The 21510-nt window shown below is 34.6% G+C and overlaps 1 protein-coding gene across 6 annotated transcripts in view; it reads right to left on the minus strand.

Moving 5' to 3' along the window:
• The window catches only part of LOC111059971, a 94897-nt gene that overhangs the window by 33102 nt on the left and 40285 nt on the right, over nucleotides 1-21510 (minus strand). For 4 of the 6 annotated variants that reach the window (XM_039438456.1, XM_039438460.1, XM_039438461.1 and 1 more), the window contains 4 exons: nucleotides 21151-21247; nucleotides 5601-5781; nucleotides 5386-5446; nucleotides 1248-1484 (listed from right to left, as the gene is read on the minus strand). In XM_039438456.1, coding sequence (XP_039294390.1) covers nucleotides 1248-1484; nucleotides 5386-5446; nucleotides 5601-5781; nucleotides 21151-21247 — 576 coding nt within the window. Of the gene's footprint in view, nucleotides 1-1247; nucleotides 1485-5385; nucleotides 5447-5600; nucleotides 5782-8563; nucleotides 8817-21150; nucleotides 21248-21510 lie in introns of all 6 variants that reach the window. The other 2 variants (XM_039438458.1, XM_039438457.1) reach the window with 2 other exon arrangements.

Here is a 21510-nt window from a genome sequence, read left to right on the forward strand (position 1 = left end):
ACTAAAGTGAAGTTCACGTTATAATGACAGTAGAGAAAGATAGGAGAACAACGTTGCCGATCCTCTGTCTTGTCAATGCCTTCTATGGAGGGTAACTAATACTGATTGATGTAATATTAACAGCTCATTGTCGTTTAGAATAATCAATTATATTTTATCAAGCAATAAATCATATTTTTCAATGATTCCATAATGAATCTTCGTAATCAAGATTCAATATTTTGTTAATTAATTAATAATTTCACATTGTTAAAAGACGATCTGGCAAGAGAGCAAAGCGAGAAAGAGATAGCGCTATCCGCTTTGTTGAATGATAAGGAAAGCAATACAATTGCCAATCAAACACTGTCATTATTAAGGTGCGTACAGATATACGCGCCGCGAACATGAGCAATTCACTTTTAATCAGCTGACTATATCTGTATTTTTACCGAAACGGTAAGATACAGATATAAAAAGCTTGGCATCAGCTGATTAAAAGTGAATTGCTCATGTTCGCGGCGCGTATATCTGTACGCACCTTAACGTGGACCTCACTATAGCACAAGGTTACCTTATATTTTTCTCTTCCTCTGTCATTTTGACGATGTATCTATTATACAGATAAAATATATTAAGAATAATTGTTCAAGGGTGCAATTGAAAATAAATTGATAGCTGATGCAACACCTTATAGCCACAGAAATGAAAGAACAAAAACTGTCCCTTCTTCTGTACTATAGAATAAAGAAAAGTTTTAGTTGTTGTGGTGAATGAACACGGCTTCTTAAAACCTTGTGTATTTTTTGTATGTTCTGATTTCTTTGTTTTGTTAGGTTTTTGTACATTCTATTTTTTGTTGTTTATGCTTTTTCTGTGAAGTGATTATGATTTTTCTTTGACTGAAAACTGAATTGAAAATTGTCCTATAACCTATATAACCTATAAGTTAATCAGTTCGGTAGTTGAGACGTGATGATGCGTCATTTGTGAATTTCCTTATCTCGTTCGTGTAGCCTATAGGTCTAAGCCAATTCTAACCTTTATACTATTATAGATTATCTAGTGATTCATTTATTGTTATTGGTTGTTTATTGTACGTTAGAAGCTAATGTCAAACGGCTATTTTTTGTTGGAAGCTGATAACACAACTTGCCTGACGAGCATGTGTGTACACACAGGCTCAACACACGTGTTCTATCGTTAGTGGACGACACCCTTTGGAGGAAAAAATAATCAATTATTGGAATTATTCTGAGATTACTTACTCAATGACTTCATTAAAAGTTATTAATTCGGTAAGTGTTGGCGTGATGTCCATAGTTATCTGGATTCCATCCGTTGATGGTTTGAAGTTAATTGTCTTCTCAGATTTTGTTTGACCTCCACCAGTCGGCACCAAGTTTAGTGGATCGTAATCTCTCATTTGTAGACTCCTTGGGCTATAGCTATTGCCACCAATGAAAGCGGCAGTATCGTCTATCGTCTTTTGAATTGATTTTATTCTAAAATAAATTATTATCAATAACATAGAGATACTATGAGATGTATCATATTGTATTAATACTGTATCATTTTGTGGTGATAATGTATCATTCATGGTTATAGAGAGAAGATAGCATAAGTAGATATCGGGATATCCCATGGTAAAGGTCGTTTATGTTCCGAATTACAAGCCGAATACTGTCGACTACTGTCTATTAAGAATGTTTTGGCCGGGTGAGAGTGTAAAGGTGCGTACAGACTTTCGCTCTGCTCCACAACCGAACTTCACTCCAGCAGAGCGATTGATGATCGACCGGGGAGCAAGAGTAGATCGACCGGGGAACGCGAGAAGAGCTAACATCTTCCGTAACGTTCATAATCGGTGCGACTGCCGAGCGGGGGCGGAGCGACTTCGGTGCGATGGAGGAACGAGGGCGGTACGAGGGCGGAACGTGCTCGGTGCGGGTTGGAGGCGCGTATATGTGTACGCAGCTTTAGAACGGTACAGTATGAGAGACTACCAGCGTCACATATAGCTTTTCCAAAAATATCTACTAGGACTTCAGTTAACAATGATATTTGGAATATAAACACCCTATACCATGGGATATATTATTATGTTATCTTTTTTCCATGGCAATATACACTACAATTAGATAGATTGGTTTGATTATTCACATTTATAAAATTCACAATCAGGTTTACATGAGCAATGTAGGATCTTCTGACCACTTCAGCAAAAATAGCTTAAATTATTCTGAGAGACTTACTCGCTTTCACCACTCATTTGGGGTGTAAGAGGGGGCTGTGATTTATAACTGCGTGAGGTCTACATTAACTTGACAGTTCAAAGAATTTCTCACTTTTTACTGTTCACAGAACCACTAGTTAATTTAACCTACAATGAATTACCTATATTATATTTTCTCACAGGTTGTATAAATTGTTGAATTGTTTAAGGCAGTATATTGTTAAAAACTATGGCTCGAGAAATACAGGTGAGAAAACTTGTTATCACAGAACAGTTTCGTTTGTAGCCAGTGTATAGTTTACTGTTATAGTATTACATGTTTTTGATTGGATTGTCCATCGTCATCACCATCTTTCATTTCAAGTTTGGAAAATTCTTTATAACTTGGTATTTAATTGCATTGCTATAGTGTATCTACCTTTTAGTTTTACTAACTTTTAGTCATTAATTACATAACTGGCTGTTTCTGCAGCCAATTATTTGTTCTCTTTCTATAATATCAACATTTACTCATATCATTTTTTTAATCTGTATTTTTCTCAATTTAGTTCAATATAATATCAATTTTATTAATTTAGTTTATAGATTTCAAATTCAGCGAATTACGCCAGGCCCTCACAAACACAGGCTTAAGCCTATATGTGAGTCTCTCATAACGTAAGGGTATATATAAATGTACTGTAACTGTACTGTATTATTTGTAAATTGTGAGAATAAATTTATTTCAATTTATTCATTGAAAACACACATAACAAGACAAAACAAAATTACAAAGAATTTGAAACAAATAAAACACAATAAAATGTTACAAATATAAAAAACCATGGGCTTTGTGGTTGGGTGTGTTGGAGAAGAGAAAAAAAGAGAGGAAGATACCTAGCCAACTATGGTTTCCCATGTAATAGGCCGGCAAAGAAGAGAAGAGAAGTAATGAGGGAAAAATGTAAGGGAGAAATGGGGGGAAGGAAGAAAACAGAGGAATAGGTACTCAAAATAAAGCTAAGCGAGTCCACTGAAAAATGAAAAAACAATGCTGGAGCAGAAATCTCGAGTCATATATCTAAATGGAAGAAGAAATAACTGTATGTCCAGTTTTTTATATCCAGTTTAATTTTTCCGCTGATCTTATTGTCCATGAGAAAGTGATTTGGAATGAGGTTTATTATTTTAGTACCTATGTAAATTAATTGCCTCCTTATACATTCAATATTAGTGTTATAGGTTACATTATTTGTTAGCAGTGGCCCTTAGACTATAATAATTAAGTGTAGAGTTTATTGTGAGAGGAAAATCGGATCTATATTTTATTAAGTACTCAATTACAGTTTTTATGTATAATTGACGTATAGTCATGACCTCAAAATCACTAAAAACCATATCCGTTGGATAGAGCCTGGGTTTGCTTAATATAGTTTTAATTATCAGTTTCTGTGCTACAAATAATTCAGCAATATGACAGTTGAAACAGCCTTCCCAAACAACTATGCCATACTGCAGAATTGACTTGACTAGAGCATGATACATCATTTTCAGGTGGTTCTTATTAAGAATTCTGTTAACTTGGTAAAATTTAAAAGATAAATATCTAATTTTTCTACATATGTATTTAATATGAACATCCCATTTAAGGTTTTCATCAATTATGATTCCCAAGTACTTAGTATTATTGACTTTTTTAATGGTGGGTCAATCACAATATTACCCAAGTTTAAATTGCACTGAGAATGTAGTCTCAAATCTTGATTCTCGTTAGGCTGTCCTACTCTATTTGCAGAGAAAGTTATGTAATTCGTTTTTCAATATTTAAACTCAAGGTATTCTTATCTAACCACTTCTTGATTAAAAGCATATTATTTTCAGCTATGGTATGAACTTCATTCCATGAATTACCGTGAAAAATAGCTGCAGTATCATCTGCAAAGGATATCACAGTTGAGTTTAGAAGTCTTAAATTTAAAAAGTCATTTACATAGAGTATGAAAAGGATGGGAGAAAGTACAGTACCTTGAGGAAGACCATAAGAAGTTGAGTTAGTTACACTAGATTGATCATTTATGGTTAGGGACTGGGTTCTATTACTCAGATAGCTTTTGAACAATTTAAGCGAGACTCCTCTGAAACCATAGGACTCCAGTTTATTGAACAAAGTATTATGAGGTATTGTATCAAAAGCTTTGCGTATATCCAGGAAGACTGCAATAGTTTTCTTATTGGAGTTTATTTTATCAGATAAAGTATTGACGAATTTTATTAGAGCGTAAGATGTACTTTTACCATTTTGGAAACCGAATTGGTTCTTGTTGATTATTTTGTTAAGATTCAAGAAAGAAACAACTCTTGACTTTATTAGTTTCTCCATTATTTTAGCAAGGTTGCTGATAAGACTAATCGGTCTATAATTACAGGGATTAGTCGGGTCACCTTGTTTGAATAGAGGTTTAATTTTGGCTGACTTGAGGTGCTCAGGAAAATATCCCTCGTCAAAGCATCTATTAAAAATGAAAGAGAGAGGTTGAGATATAAAATTGGCTATTTTCTTCAGCATAATATTACCTAGACTATCAATACCAGGACTGCAGTTGTTCTTTAGATTTTTAATAGTTGCCTCAACCTCAACTGGGCACGTTGGTCTCATAAAAAACGTGTTATCGATCTGTATTTCAGGAAATCGATCACCAGTATTATCAGGGATATTGATAGTTTGAGCTTGTAATTTACCCACATTTGTGAAATAATTGTTGAGGGATTGAGCATCAAGTTCAGTACTCTTGTCGTTGATACTGTCCTCACCTATAACTTCGTTTATGCACTTCCACAACTTCATGCTGTTGTTATTACAATTTTCAATTTTCCCTTTATAGTAGACTTCCTTTGCATGATTTATGATCTTATTCAAACCATTACGATAAACTTTATATTCATTCTTTAATATATTGTAATTAGGATCTCTTCTGAGTCTAGAATGCATTTTGTCCCGCGTGATTATTGATCTTATGATGCCTTCAGATATCCAGGGCTTCAGGGGACGAAGTCTGTTAGGTATCTCTTTTAAAAGATCAATCAATTGATTTGATTTATTTCAAGTAATGTTCATTGTTAAATTTAATCCTAATTTGAATTGAAAACTGTTAATTATTTTAATAAGAAAAGCTGTTCTTTTTAGTTCTTACCCCTTCGAATATGTTGATTTAACATTTTCCTTGTCTTTATCATCAAAAACCAGTTTTCCTCCTGTAACAATCAGTATTAATCAATTTATTGTCGATGTTTTTGCTAGAAGAGACAATTTTTCAAAACCGCTCTTTTCCATGTACCATTCTGTACATGATGGCACATCATGGTGTTTAATATAGATTCTTTGAAGAATGAAAGGTTATGAACTCACCATATTTTACCACTTCATCTGGGTTATTGAGGTCCAAGTATTTGATCTCGATAACTCTGAGGTCGGTTTCATCTTTTATTATTGAGACTCCATCAAATGTCTCCATGTAACGAACTTCAGGTGTCAGAATTTTCAGCTTATTCACCACTCTCAGAAATCCTGAACTCTGATCATTGTTCTCCTGCAGATAGCGATAAAGAAGGACAATTCAAAATACCAAGTATAATAATTCTTATGAAACAAGGATACTTTTAGAGAAGAAATTTTATTTGATCTATACAATATCTTAATGAAATTACGAAAATGTTTGATTGATTGATTTGTATAAATGAATCAATGAATCATTATGAGAACAATCCATCTGAATCATCAAATTCCTGGGTATCACGAAAGTACGAAGAAGGCGCGCACCCTACCTGGCTGAAGGTTGGTCATAAATCATTTTCGTGAGAGTACGAAGAAGACGCGCGTCATTTCAGTGCGCTCCTCCTTTGCACCTTGGTTGTTGCCGTGCTTTTTGATATCTGTTCCCTACTTGCTTTCGTGAAATTATTATAATATATATATATATATATATATATATATTTTTTTTGTAGTTTTCTTCAATAAACCCCTTCAACAAAATTCGACGTGTTGAGAACCGAATGGTGAATATTGTAGATTTCTGTTAGTGTTCTCCAGTTATGTTGAAGTGATTCGATTTATGTCGAATTCATTGATATGAATTCCACTGAGCTTTGTTTTATGTCAACTGGAATCATGTGTCGGCACATAAAGTCTGTCTGTCCGACAGTCTGTGTGATATAAAATCAAAACATTTTTTCTCTTATGCATTTTCAATGTTATTTCTATATCCTGAAGGAGTGAGTCAATTTTGATGTCCAACTAACTTGACCTACAAAAAGGTTGGAGAATTCGTGTTCAAAATTTGAAGCTGATTGATCAATTCTCTCTAAAGTAAGCCAAAAGTGAGAACTTTGCTAACGCTCGTTCCAATGTGGAGACTTACGTTTCAAGCTATATATACTCAGCCTGAATTTTGAACCCTTGTCAAACTCGAATCGTAGAGGTACGAAGAAGGCGCGCGTCATTTCAGTGTGCGCTCTCTTCGTACCTCACCGATCTACCCTTCTGACAGCTGGACAGAACTTTTGCATGCGCGCCTTCTTCGTTCTCCCGGAGTACCACACCTGATAGCTTTGACCTCCCACCCACCCTTTTCAACAGGTGAGCAAAAGATTGTTCAACACATTATGGAACCTCTCAGGTCCTAGGAGTCTAGGTGCTCAGAGGTGTTAAAATTTGTTACAGAAGCTCAGCTAGGGTTCTAGACATTTTGTCTTGAGAGGACTTGAGAAACACGCCAAAGATACCCCAAGATAGGCGGTTTATTTGCGTTTTCAGCGTTCCCTAGTGTTTTTCTACTGAAGAAAAATTAAGAGAAAATTTTCAGAGTTGGTACAGAAGTTCATCCAGGGCCTTAAATGTTTCGTCTTGAAAGGACTTCAAAGATACGCCCGATATAGGCTCAAAATCTGTACTTGACAATTTCAAGAAACAAGGTCAAATGAAGAATGCAGGCGAGCGAAGCGAGTCTGCTGTTCTCAGCTCTAGATAATTAAGCCGGGGTCCATATGTAATGCGAGCGAAACGAGCGAATACAAATTATTTCCATTAATATACAAATAAACAATCAATAAAATGTACATAATATTCAAAATTCACCACAAATATTAATGAATTGCATTTTTTCGGAAATTAACCTACTGAACTATGGGTAACCCATGTTCTAGAGCAGAAGTCTACCACTAGCATAAGAAAAGAAATACTAGCCAAACATAGACGAAACATATTCTGAGTAAACAATTCTACAAATGGTTATTAGGTTAGATTTTCATTTTTATTCCTGAATAACTACTAGTCTACTTGTACTACCGGCTTGAGTTAACAATGAAATTTGGACCATGAACGCCATTTATCATGGAATATCTCCTCATGATATATTTTCTCCATGCCTAAATTGTGTAATATCGGGGGACAGAGCTTTGCTCTGGAGTGTCAAAGCATAGAAAATTTGTAACGAAAGACTATATTCATAGTTTATATCTATTTATTTATTTTCTCAGTCGTACAATTATTTTTACAGTTATATGAAGAGGCACAACAGGCTTATGCCCAAAACTGTCCTTTTTCAAATTTATACTATAGTCTAAATCAAAATCTAGGTTAAGCTACTATCTCTCATTGAAATAACAATTTATTCACACTTCAATAAACAAACACATCATCAATTACAAATAGATATATACTATGAATTCGATTTAGAATGATAAACTATGTTCTCTACAATATTTGTTGATATACCATGTACTATTCTACACTAACAGCATCTAGTTCCTATTTTGGACTTTCTGAAGTGAACATGTTTTCTAAAAAAAAAGAGAAATGAACTAAAATAAGTTTTTCTTGCTGAATTTTTCTTCTCGTGAGATCAGCTGGATTATCCCACACATGCACTCGTTCACTGTCTTAAGGTGCGTACAGATATACGCGCCGCGAACATGATGCAATTCACTTTTAATCAGCTGATGTCAAGCTTTTTATATCTATATATTATACCGTTCCTGTAAAAATACAGATATAGTCAGCTGATTAAGAGTGAATTGCTCATGTTCGCGGCGCGTATATCTGTACGCACCTTTATATTACGGTATCGACAAAATTTCCAGCTGTTTTTCCAAGGACGTATTAAATTTATCCTTTTGATGTCCTTCAGCGAGTTATCCCAGGGTTGAGACCTAGTGCAATAGAATTTTCATATCATAAACCTACTTTGTTCCAATTTTTGTGAGAATCGATGGAGCCATTTTCGAAATCCGGTCACATACAGATATATAAACAGAAATTGCTCGTTTAATAGTATAGGATAGAATAGGAAATGAATAGTTTAGGATTCTACTCACTCCGTTCCCAGCATTGTCCTTTTCAGTTTTTTTATTTGAAGACTTGTTCTTCTTTTTTTGCTCTTTTTCCATTTCTTTACATTCCCAAACCTCTTGTGACTCGTACTTGAAATCTGTGTCTGAGTTTCTTAGACGTAGCATACCATGAATGAGGCCACCAGTTTCTCCACGTTTTTCATGATATTTCACTTTGACTCTCGTAAGCAATGAGCCTTTCGAATTCAATTCCTCATAATTTTCTGATTTTTTGCACCTGGAATTATTATTGAAATATTCATTGAAGTATCTATATTTAAAACTAGAAAATCAAGACCTCTTTCCCTCTCCATCCCCATGATGGATTTTATCTTTTGATATAAGCTGTTCAAGAGAGTGAAAATTTGTCTATTCAAATTGTATATAATATTGTCAACACCCGTTACTATTCTTCCATGAACAAATGATGTCATCAACAATAGAAAATGTGAGTTTCAATCAATTACAAACAATATGTGTAACCTTATCTAGATTTGGGAGAGGAATAGCACAAGGTTCCCTATTTTTTTCTCTCCCTATCATTTTGATAATGCACTTATTGTATGAATCAATGAAGAATAAAGAATGAAGAATAGACAAGTCACCAGTGAACAACTTTGTCACAATATGTGTAACCTTATCTAGATTTGGGAGAGGAATAGCACAAGGTTCCCTAATTTTTTCTCTCCCTATCATTTTGATGATGCACTTATTGTATGAATCAATAAAGAATAAAGAATGAAGAATAGACAAGTCACCAGTGAACAACTTTGTCTTCAAATTGTCTAATCTCGAAAATTCTACTTGCCAAGCTCTCTCATTCGATTATGTTACTCGCGAGAGGATTTTCAACGTTTTGAATGATCACAACAAATACGGCTGCAAAACCATGTATTTCTTGAGGCACATTCACATCAGTCAAGTTTTTTTGAATTAGAGTTTTCTTGACGTTTGATCTGCGGAATGAATGATTTCTGCAAACTTGAAGTCAAGTTCAGAAGAACAGAATCTTGATTCGAGTAATACCACTGTAGACCCTTCTTCAAGTTTTGTTGATTCAAGTAGATGTTGAACATGTTTCACTTGAATTAAACTTGAATCTTGAAGGAACAATCATAGACAAAAAATAGCGTAAGAAGATATCCCATAGTAGCCTATAGGTAGTTTGATTAATAAGTTTCAAATTACAAGCTGATTTATGTGTGTTTTTTAATAACTCTGTTTTGTTTGATTTCTGATTTCTGTTAACTCAAGCCGATTACTGTCGACTTCTATCATAACTGTTTTGGCCGGGTGAGAGTGTAAGAACGGCACAGTATGAGAGACTACCAGCGTCACATAACTTCATGGAAAAGATCTACTATCGTGTGAGCCACATTATAATGACAGTGTTTGATAGGCAATGGTATTGCTATCCTTGTCTATTATTAAACAAAGCAGATAGCGCTATCTTTTTCTCGTTTTGCTTTGTTACCAGATCATCTTTTAACAATGTAGAATTAATAATTAATAAACAAAATATTTCATCGTAATTTTGAATATTCATTATGAAATTATTGAAAAATATAATTTCTTACCTTATAAAATATAATTGATTATTTTAAACGAGAATGAATAGTTAATATTACCTCAATAACTGTAACAGCTACCGTCCATAGAAGGCATAGACAAGACAGAAGATCGGCAACGTTTTTCGCCTATCTTTCTCCACTGCCATTATAACGTGGACCTCACTCTAGGACTATCAGCTTGAGTTGACATTGCAGTCTACATGACTACCAAGGCGATTTAAATGATTTTATTTACGCTTCTCTACAATCACTATACTACGTTGAAAACCTTGATATATAAAAATCTGGTGTGGCGCACTCACACAACTTTCCTTGTATGAAAATTGATCACCTGACGTTAGTGTCCACGCGTATCTCAAGTCTATACTATGCAAAGATCCAAGCCAGCTGGTGACAGGACAATAACGCTGGTGACACATGAGGTCTGCTATCTCTTCATAGTGAATGATTTAATAGAATCAACAGTTGCCAACAGTTTGTAATTGTATAATCACATTTTCTCGAATTTGAAGCTTATTTTCAATTTTAGGTGAAAATGGTACTGAACATTAATTGAACATAGTTTTAATTGTATCTGAAGGCAGATAATCGGGAATCTGAAGTCAAACTTTGCATAGATGGGGCGGAGCTTCTGAAATTTTTACAGATATGGGACTCGTGGCAGTTGATAGAGCTTATCAATGACTATTTTCGGTATAAATTTGATCAAAATCGTTGAAGCCGTTTTAGAGAAAATCGCGAAAAACCGTGTTTTAGACAACATTTTTGTCATTTTAGCCGCCATCTTGAATTGCATTTGATCGAAATTGTTCGTGTCGGATCCTTATAGCGTAAGGACCCTAAGTTCCAAATTTCAAGTCATTCCGTTGATTGGGAGATGAGATATCTTGTACACAGACGCACATACACTCATACAGACCAATACCCAAAAACCACTTTTTTGGACTCAGGGGACCTTGAAACGTATAGAAATTTAGAAATTGGGATACCTTAATTTTTTTTCGGAAAGCAATACTTTCCTTACCTATGGTAATAGGGCAAGGAAAGTAAAAATTGAATGTATTTACAGTATTGTATCAATCTGACATTGGTCTGATGACCAGATTTTTCTTTGAATATGTATTTGTTTTTGACTATATATGTCATAAGCTAATAATATTGAGAATTGGAACATAAACGCCCTACACCATGGGATATTCACTTGTGCTATATTTTTTCTATGGTAAAATCCAGTCTACAAATGGAAAGTGAAATGAAAGCAGCTGTCAGTCAATGTAGAATGTAAAAAATCTGGTGTGGCGCACTCACACAACTTTCCTTGCCGTTATGAAAATTGATCACTGACGCTAGTGTTCCCGCGCATCTCAAGTCTACTATTCAAAGATTTGAGCCAGCTGGTGACAGGGCAATAACGCTGGAGACACACATGAGGTCTGCTATCTCTTCATAGTGAATGATTTAATAGAATCAACAATAATTTGCAATTGAATAATCACATTTTATCGAATTTAAAGCTTATTTTCAATTTTAGGTGAAAATGTTACTGAACATTAATTTTAGAGATTTTTATGCTCAATCTACTCCACTTGATTTTTTTTTGTTTCAATTGTATCTGAAGCCTGATAATTGGGAATCTATCTGCATTGATGGGGCGGAGCTCCTGAAATTTTTACAGATATGGGACTTGTGGCAGTTGATATCAATGACTATTTTAGGTATGAATTTGATTAAAATCGTTGGAGCCGTTTTTGAGAAAATCACGAAAAACCCTGTTTTTGACAACATTTTCGCCATTTTAGCCGCCATCTTGAATTGCATTTGATCGAAATTGTTCGTGTCGGATCCTTATAGTGAAAGGACCTTAAGTTCCAAATTTCAAGTCATTCCGTTAATTGGGAGATGAGATATCGTGTACACAGACGCACATACACTCATACACACACACACACACACACACACACACACCACACACACACACACACACAACACACACACACACACACACACACACCACACACACACACACACACACACACATACAGACCAATACCCAAAAACCACTTTTTTGGACTCAGGGGACCTTGAAACGTATAGAAATTTAGAAATTGGGATACCTTAATTTTTTTCGGAAAGCAATACTTTCCTTACCTATGGTAATAGGGCAAGGAAAGTAAAAATTGAATGTATTTACAGTATTGTATCAATCTGACATTGGTCTGATGACCAGATTTTTCTTTGAATATGTATTTGTTTTTGACTATATATGTCATAAGCTAATAATATTGAGAATTGGAACATAAACGCCCTACACCATGGGATATTCACTTGTGCTATATTTTTTCTATGGTAAAATCCAGTCTACAAATTGGAAAGTGAAATGAAAGCAGCTGTCAGTCAATGTAGAATGTAAAAAATCTGGTGTGGCGCACTCACACAACTTTCCTTGCCGTTATGAAAATTGATCACCTGACGCTAGTGTTCCCGCGCATCTCAAGTCTACTATTCAAAGATTTGAGCCAGCTGGTGACAGGGCAATAACGCTGGAGACACACATGAGGTCTGCTATCTCTTCATAGTGAATGATTTAATAGAATCAACAATAATTTGCAATTGAATAATCACATTTTATCGAATTTAAAGCTTATTTTCAATTTTAGGTGAAAATGTTACTGAACATTAATTTTAGAGATTTTTATGCTCAATCTACTCCACTTGATTTTTTTTTGTTTCAATTGTATCTGAAGCCTGATAATTGGGAATCTATCTGCATTGATGGGGCGGAGCTCCTGAAATTTTTACAGATATGAGACTTGTGGCAGTTGATATCGATGACTATTTTAGGTATGAATTTGATTAAAATCGTTGGAGCCGTTTTTGAGAAAATCACGAAAAACCCTGTTTTTGACAACATTTTCGCCATTTTAGCCGCCATCTTGAATTGCATTTGATCGAAATTGTTCGTGTCGGATCCTTATAGTGAAAGGACCCTAGGTTCCAAATTTCAAGTCATTCCGTTAATTGGGAGATGAGATATCGTGTACACAGACGCACATACACTCATACACACACACACACACACACACACACACACACACATACAGACCAATACCCAAAAACCACTTTTTTGGACTCAGGGGACCTTGAAACGTATAGAAATTTAGAAATTGGGGTACCTTAATTTTTTTCGGAAAGCAATACTTTCCTTACCTATGATAATAGGGCAAGGAAAGTAAAAACAATTAGAAGTATGATGCAGATCGAGATGAAAACTTTAAGCTGCGTTTACACCGGAGTTAATAACACAAGTTCATAAATTTTTGTTATCAACTGATGTCAATAACATCATGTTGAGTTGCGTTTTCACCGGAGTTGATAACATGAGTTATTAATAAAAAGTTGTCAACTTGACTGAATCGACAAAAAATTCTCTTGAAAAAAGTTGATAACTCGTGTTTTCAACAGAAAATTCCTTGTTATTAACAAGATTCATGTTATACATCGAGAGTCAGTAACTTTTGTTAATAACAGGTTACTATCTTCCCCGCAACCCCCTCGCCCAGCATTCCTACCCTACAACTACAGCTGTTCCCTAACAACTACAGCTGCAGACAAAACACGTGACAAAGTTATTAACTTTTGTTGATAACAAAACTAGCAGCCAAAAGAAAATGTTATTAACTTATGTTGAAAACTTTTGTTTTAAACTCTGGTGTAAACGCATTATAATTTATTTGTTTATTTTAAACGCAGCTTTATTAGATTTTCTATTCCATATAGTAATAATATTAATATTCAATGGCTTCTATTAGTGGGTATTTCCTGACGGAACTTGGTCCCTCACTTTCATATAGTCTTGAAATATATACTCTTGTCATACACTTTTGTAGGCCTACTCATAAAATGAACTTTTGAGGTCATAAAAACTCGATTGCAAGTTTTCAAAATTCATCATTCAACTCAAACATTGAAAAAACCTGAATTCGTTGATGAAACTGGACTAATGTAAAATCAGCTTGAATTGTGTCTTTGATATTGGGGCTGACAGAATCCAAAGTCAGGGCAGTGGACTGTGAATGATAGTTGGTATTAATACCTACAAATAAATCTCTGAATTCTGTGCATAAAAAACTGATAGCTTGAAGTGTGGTGAGTACGCCAAGAAAAGACAAAATGAGTCAACAAGATGAGATTTAATATTAATAAAATAATAGGCAGATGGCCACATACTAAAACAAGTGTAAGTAGATTAAATAGAATAAAATATCTAGAAAGTAAGATGCCTAAAAAACGAAATAAATTCCAAAAAACTGAATAATACAAATATTAAAATTGAAACGACGAATAATATGACGAATAATATTGGAAAACAAACTTGATTATGACAGTGACGTGGAACCGTGACTGTGACGTCACTGGACAGTGCAGACGGACAAAATGACGAAATGACGTCTACGTAGTAATGGAACAAGTATCGAAGTGGAACCGTTCCAATAAATGCTTTGTCAGATTTTACAGGGGCTTTGCTCGTTATTATTTTATTTATTGATAAACATAACACAATTCTTTAAAATGATTGGGGAAGGACTAACAAGCACAGCCCAAAACTCTTTCTTCCCCGAATTTTGATTTATACACCATATTCCAAAAAGTAGGTTTTGTTCTATACACTTGAATTCAGGTCCAATTTTTAGTCCAAACATTTGAAAACAGAGAAGTTCTAATTTGGATTGTTTACAAACCAAATTATGTAACAAAATAACACTCACTAATCACTTAAAACTGTAAAATCATGATTAACTTTGAATATTATGATATACCATGTCGTGTCAACAAATCAGATTATTTTGATCGAGTCTATTAAAATTTCTAGATTTCTCGCGAGATACGGTAAGCTGATTGATTACACAGCTGATCTCCCACACAGGCACACGCATCTTCTGTTTTATCATCTGTTTTTCCAAGGATGAATTATCCTTTTCATGTCCTTCAGCGAGTTTTCCCAGGTATGAGACCTAGTGGAATCGAATTTTTATATCATGAACCTACTATGTTCCAAATTTCGTGAAAATCGTTTTCGAGATCAGTTGGACATATATCCAGATATTAAAAAAACCATTGTTCGCTTAATATGATAGGATTCATTATTTGTTTATCGTGCTATAAACTAGGAAACTCAAGTTTGTCAGCTGAATTTTAAATTATTGTTGATGGGAAATGCCTTCCACAAAAACTTACAAGACAGACTCAACGTCTAATCCAAATGCATCCTTAGCTCTTGACCCAATTCTTAGATCATATCCATTGTCACTGATGTACGTTTTGAAAACTGCTTTTGAGGATAGCCAGTATTCGATGTCTCTGGAAAGGTCAAGCGGTAGTAGTACTTCTTTAAAAATTAAACTCATTAATAGTTATTTGAGCAACTAGTGCGCAAAGTGACAGTTTGCTGCACCGAAAGAAACGTTTACTTGAGTGCAGCAGAGGAACTTTGCGCACGTATTTCACATTAAGTTTTTCCTACAGTTACCATTGAATATTAAAAGTGGGTAATTATGGGTAAAATTGCCTGAAATACATCAAATGTTTTTCTGTGTAATTTTATTATTGATAAAAACCTTAATCCTAAAATCCTAAAGTCCTCGTTGTCTTTGGTTATAATATATAATGAATAATAATTAGCGCGTTGTGCTTCGTTGCACCTCTGCTCACTATAGCAGCCACAGCAGTCACTGTTACCAACTTCATTTTGATTTTGCTGCACTGCTGCTCCATATAACCTACTAAGTATTTTGCGTTGCCATGTTGCAAATCTGGAGTGCAGAAAAATTTTTCCCGCACTAGAGAGGAAAAGTGATTCTTTGCGTTCTGTAATCAGTGCAGCAATGGCCACTTTTCAACGTAACTGTAGGAAAAGTTCTTATTAAACTTCTAAAAATTAGAAATGACACTATGAGGAATACTTGTTCGCTGTGTTCAATGTGCATTTCAACATAAGTTTGAGCGACATAAGTAGATTGAGCGACTCTATTAGAATGAGGGCCGGTTTCCGAGCTCCGGATCTATAAGTTCTGGACTTACAGAGTCCAGGACTGAAATAAGCTCTCGGGTCTAAATTGACTTTCTGAGTCACGATTTTATCTTCTAAACTCTGGAGTCTTATCAAGTTCTCGACCTATTTGAGCCCAGGACTTCAATGCATTAAACGTGAGGGAAATTCACAATAATTATATTGCTGTTGTTTTGTTGGCATTATAGCAAAACGGAAACAGCTGATTACAGCGGACAATTCAAATGAGCATGCTCTCCAAAATATATTGTAATAGTATATTTCGCACCTAGGGCCGAAAATGAGACTTTTCCGGCTCGAAATCGGTTTCCAAGTCCGAGACCGTAGGCTGAGGACTAAAAAAGATTGAGAGCCGGAAAAACATTTTTGCCCATGGTTGCCCATTTTGCCCACACAGAAAAATAAACAATATAAATATGAGAATAATTGTTTATTAGGCACTTCCAAAAGAAAAACAGGAAGGTCTTAGCTCTAGCAAATCTGAGGTAATCTGAATATCAGAGAATTGTCCAAGTATTTTTATTTTTTATTATGATTTGTCTAAATAGCCTAAAAGATTATGTTCAATTATGTAAGAGGTTGAGTTTATACTTTTTATTCTTCCAAATGACAATAAGATGATATTATTATAAATGTTTTGATTATTGCATAATAAACACAAATAATGGAAAGTTTTTTGATCAGCTGTTTTAGCACACTTGAAATTTGGCCAATCTGAATGTCAACTTCAACAATGCTTGTTGTCGTTGACTTCGGAAGTTTAGGTTAGAAGTTCTATCCTACTCTGAAAATCGAATTTGAATAGTTTATAATATATATCTTATCTGTATTTTATTCATCCAAATAAAATGATAGTATCTTATTGCAGAATACTTATTCAATTCTAGAAGCACAAACTGATTCCATTTGATAAACCATTTTGTGAACAAGTTCACATCAAATCAGAATCAGCTGACTTCAAGGTTATTTTACAGCCCTGGGGTTGTAAAACTTTTACCGGCCTGGTCAGAAAACAATCATTTTCCTCCACCTACTGTCTAAAGTACTTGCTTTACTCCCTGAAACATAATACTAAAGTGTCACTTTTTTGCTCTCGGTAGTAAAAAACAGAAAAACTCCCTAGGGAGGAAAAGTAACTCCATTTAAATAACATGGGAAGCATCTCTATTTTAAAAACTTACAGGGTAATAGGTTAGAAGGTCCAAGCTCAGATGAGAAAGCATAATAGAGGTGTCTGTCATTGAGTCAACTGAATTCAATACCACAACCAGAAATTTGATCAACTCATGAGATATATGTTTGTATGATATTATATTCTTAATATTAGTAGAATAGAATAGAATAGAATAGAATAGAATAGAATTTATTGGTCATTCAATATTCACAAGAAATACATTGACTTTGTCAGATTACATTTTGAAATCAAAATTCATACCTAAAAATTTAATACATAAATTCATAAATCACTATTACTACAGGAACTGCACCCAGTTAATCAAAAAGAAATCATTCACAGTATACAAACATTCATTAATCAACACATATTTTATTTTATTTTTAAATTGTGCATATGTGAGTAACTTAAACTTGTCAGGTGTGGAGTTGTATAGCTTTATTGACATGAAATGCCAGTTTCTCTACGATTTGGTATGGCTGTATTGAGGAATTCTAAGTCTATGTCTATTTCGTGTATTTAAGTTATGGTGATTATTATTTGAGTCATATTTTTCCAAATTTTTTTGTACATAACAAAGAATATTAAAGACATACAGAGATGGCAATGTCAGTAAGCCTAGTTCAATAAAATGCGGTTTACAATGAGCATTGAGAGGCAAATTACAAATGATCCTAATAGCTTTTTTTTGAAGGACAAAGATTGAATTAGCTCTTACACTATTAGCCCAAAGCATTATTCCGTAAGATAGGAGACTTTGTATGTGTGCGTAATATATATTTATCAGCACAGGCCTATCAACCGTTACAGATAGTCTACGAAGCATATAAAGGCCTTTAGCAAGTTTACTAGACAAGAAATCAATGTGTGCTTCCCATGATAGACAAGAATCAACCATAACACCAAGAAACTTGATAGGCGTCGTGTCCTTCTCCTTTCTAAAATTAAAAATTATATCCGAGGTTTTATCATTATTAAGAGACAGATTATTAGCTGCACACCAGTCCTTTAGAATACAATAACTGTGATTCCGTTCTCTTTCAAGATCATCTTTGGATGGACAATTTATTTTCAAACCTAAGTCATCAGCAAATAGGTAACCGTCCAGACAGTTCCTATCAATATTAATTGGTAAATCATTTATATAAATATTGAAGAGAATGGGGCCCAATATAGAGCCCTGAGGAACGCCAAACTCCAATAATCTGCCATTTGACAGAACCCCATCTTTAAAGACAAACTGATTCCTGTCACTCAAATATGATAATATAAGTTTGACTGCACCTGGTGTAAAGCCATAGAAAATTAGTTTATCCACCAAAATATCGTGTTGAATAGTGTCAAACGCTCTTGAAAAATCGTATGACCTTAGACCTACAGAATCACCTGATACGATAAAAATTTATACAATTTTTAAAATATTTTATTCTATTCAAAATACCAGCCAACAAATATTTTTGATCTGCAATTCAAATCTGAACCGCGTGATCTGGAGTCAGCCATTTTTGGTAGCTGCCCAGCTGATTTAATTGTTTCAACTTTTGCCGATAGATAGCGCAATCAGCAGTGCCAATCAGACGACCAGTTTTTAGGTTTTAGATTTCAGGTTATGTTGTTAGGAAACATTGTCACCAATACGTAAGTTATGAGAATGATTTTATTTGCAGTTTCTATAAAAAAAATGTAGATGGAGGAAAAATGTTGTGTACATCATGAGCGAAAAATACTTTTTCTCCCTCAGGAAAATTGTTGCCCTCGGCTTCGCCTCGGGCTTCAAACTTCTTCCCACAGGGAGAAAAAGTCGTACTTTTCACTCTAGATATACAAATAACTATTTCGGCCTCCATATGACGCACGAAAACCTGCTCATTACATCCAAGTGGGGCGAAAAAATATGTTCTGATTTCTTTGTTGGCTTATTCAAAGCAAAACCTTCGAAAGGTGAATGAATAAACATTTCATTTTACGTTATGCTATTATTGATCATTGATCCTAACCAGTGATTTTGGAATAGAATTTTCATTAGGCTATTGAGTTTGAAAACGTATTTGTTTTGAAAAAAACCGGAGTAATAATTTATTATTGTTAGTATTATTAATATGTTGAATATGACATTGAATAATAACATTCAGATTGGAATATGAATTCCAAGGCAATCCTTGTATTAATTTGCTTGAACATTTTTAGGTTATGTTACAGTTGTAAAATGAGGTTAGTTTCTTACGCATATTTCTGATACAATTTTATTCCAAAATGAACTTGCAAACTATAAATTATGAATTTAGATGGACTAATCCAAATAATTTAGGTATTCCATGACATCTATTTGGCGTTTTATCTACTCCAAAACAATAACTGAATTGTGCTTGCTCAGTTAAGTCTAGAACTTGAATTTAAACCCTACTCCAGTCGAGGGTTCAAAATCATGCTGCTCTAAGTCCTGGACTTATCGATTTTTTATAAATCCTTGACTCGGAAAGAGGCGAGAATCTAATTCAAGTCCTGGACTTATAAGCCCTTCACTCAGAAAGCGAAATTATAAACTCCAGGGTCTAACATGATCTTTAACTCCAGACCTCCAGACTCTATTTAAGTCCTCAACTACGTTAACGCTCTGACTCAGAAAGCCAATTTTCTGACTCCAGAGTTTAAAGCCAGTTAAAGTCTAGAACTTAGCTGAATCCCGAGCTCGGAAACCGGCCCATAATTTCATTAACAAGAATACAAATCAAAGTACCCTTTTTATTTCTGTTTGAAACCTTCTTGTAACAACAGTTTCGGCTTTATGATGCCAAGTCACTTGAATTTTTAAAAAAGGTACTTAGATTCCAATTTTTATTTATATTCAACAGTAGCCCTAGAGAAAAAATCTGGTGTAGCGCACTCACACAACTTTCCTTGCCGTTATGAAAATTGATCTCCTGACGCTAGTGTTACCGCGCATCTCAAGCTCAAGTCTACTATTCAAAGATTTGAGCCAGCTGGTGACAGGGCAATAACGCTGGATACACATGCTATCTGTCACGCTGTCTGCTATCTCTTCATAGTGAATCATTCAATAGAATCAACAGTTGCCAACAGTTTGCAATTGGATAATAAATAACATTTTCTCGAATTTCGAGCTTATTTTTAATTTTAGGTGAAAATGTTTCTAAACATTAATTGTAGAGATTCTCATGCTGAATCTATTTCACTCAATTTTTTTTTGTTTAAATCGTATCTGAAGCCTGATAATAGAGAATCTAAAATCAAACTTCGCGTATATGGGGCGGAGCTCCTGAAATTTTTACAGATATGGGACTTGTGGCAGTTGATAGAGCTTATCAATGACTATTTTAGGTATAACTTTAATCGAGATCGTTGGAGCCGTTTTCTGGAAAGTCGCGAAAAACCCTGTTTTTGACAACATTTTCGCCATTTTAGCCGCCATCTTGAATAGCATTTGATTGAAATTGTTCGTGTCGGATCCTTATATTGTAAGGACCTCACGTTCCAAATTTCAAGTCATTCCGTTAACTGGGAGATGAGATATCGTGTACACAGACGCACATACACTCATACACACACACACACACATATACAGACCAATACCCAAAAACCACTTTTTTGGACTCAGGGGACCTTGAAACGTATAGAAATTTAGAAATTGGGGTACCTTAATTTTTTTCGGAAAGCAATACTTTCCTTACCTATGGTAATAGGGCAAGGAAAGTAAAAAATCAATAGAATAAACTATCATAATCAATCAGGAAAAACTTACTTCCCATTTGGAATACTCTCTATTGATGAAGAAAATCCGGAGACTACGAGATCTTTCACAGACCCGAACTCGTATAGAGATCCGTCGTCCGAATTGAGTACTTGCAAGACTTCTCTAATAGCTTGGCAAGTTGAGTAGCCTCAATAAGTAACATAACTCCTTTTTCCTCTTCTTCTTCTTCCCCTCCTCCAATCATTCTTCCTCTTTACCAATGCTTAACATATGTTTGATACTTTTTTTGATCTTTAAAATGTTCATTCCCATTACTCCCACTGATAATGAATTAAAAATTCTACAGCCTGTATATTATAGTTCTGACCTAAAGTTGTATTAACCCTATCTTTAGATCTAGTGTTGTGC

This window comes from Nilaparvata lugens, chromosome 11 (genome assembly GCF_014356525.2).
Source record: "Nilaparvata lugens isolate BPH chromosome 11, ASM1435652v1, whole genome shotgun sequence".
NCBI lineage: Eukaryota > Metazoa > Arthropoda > Insecta > Hemiptera > Delphacidae > Nilaparvata > Nilaparvata lugens.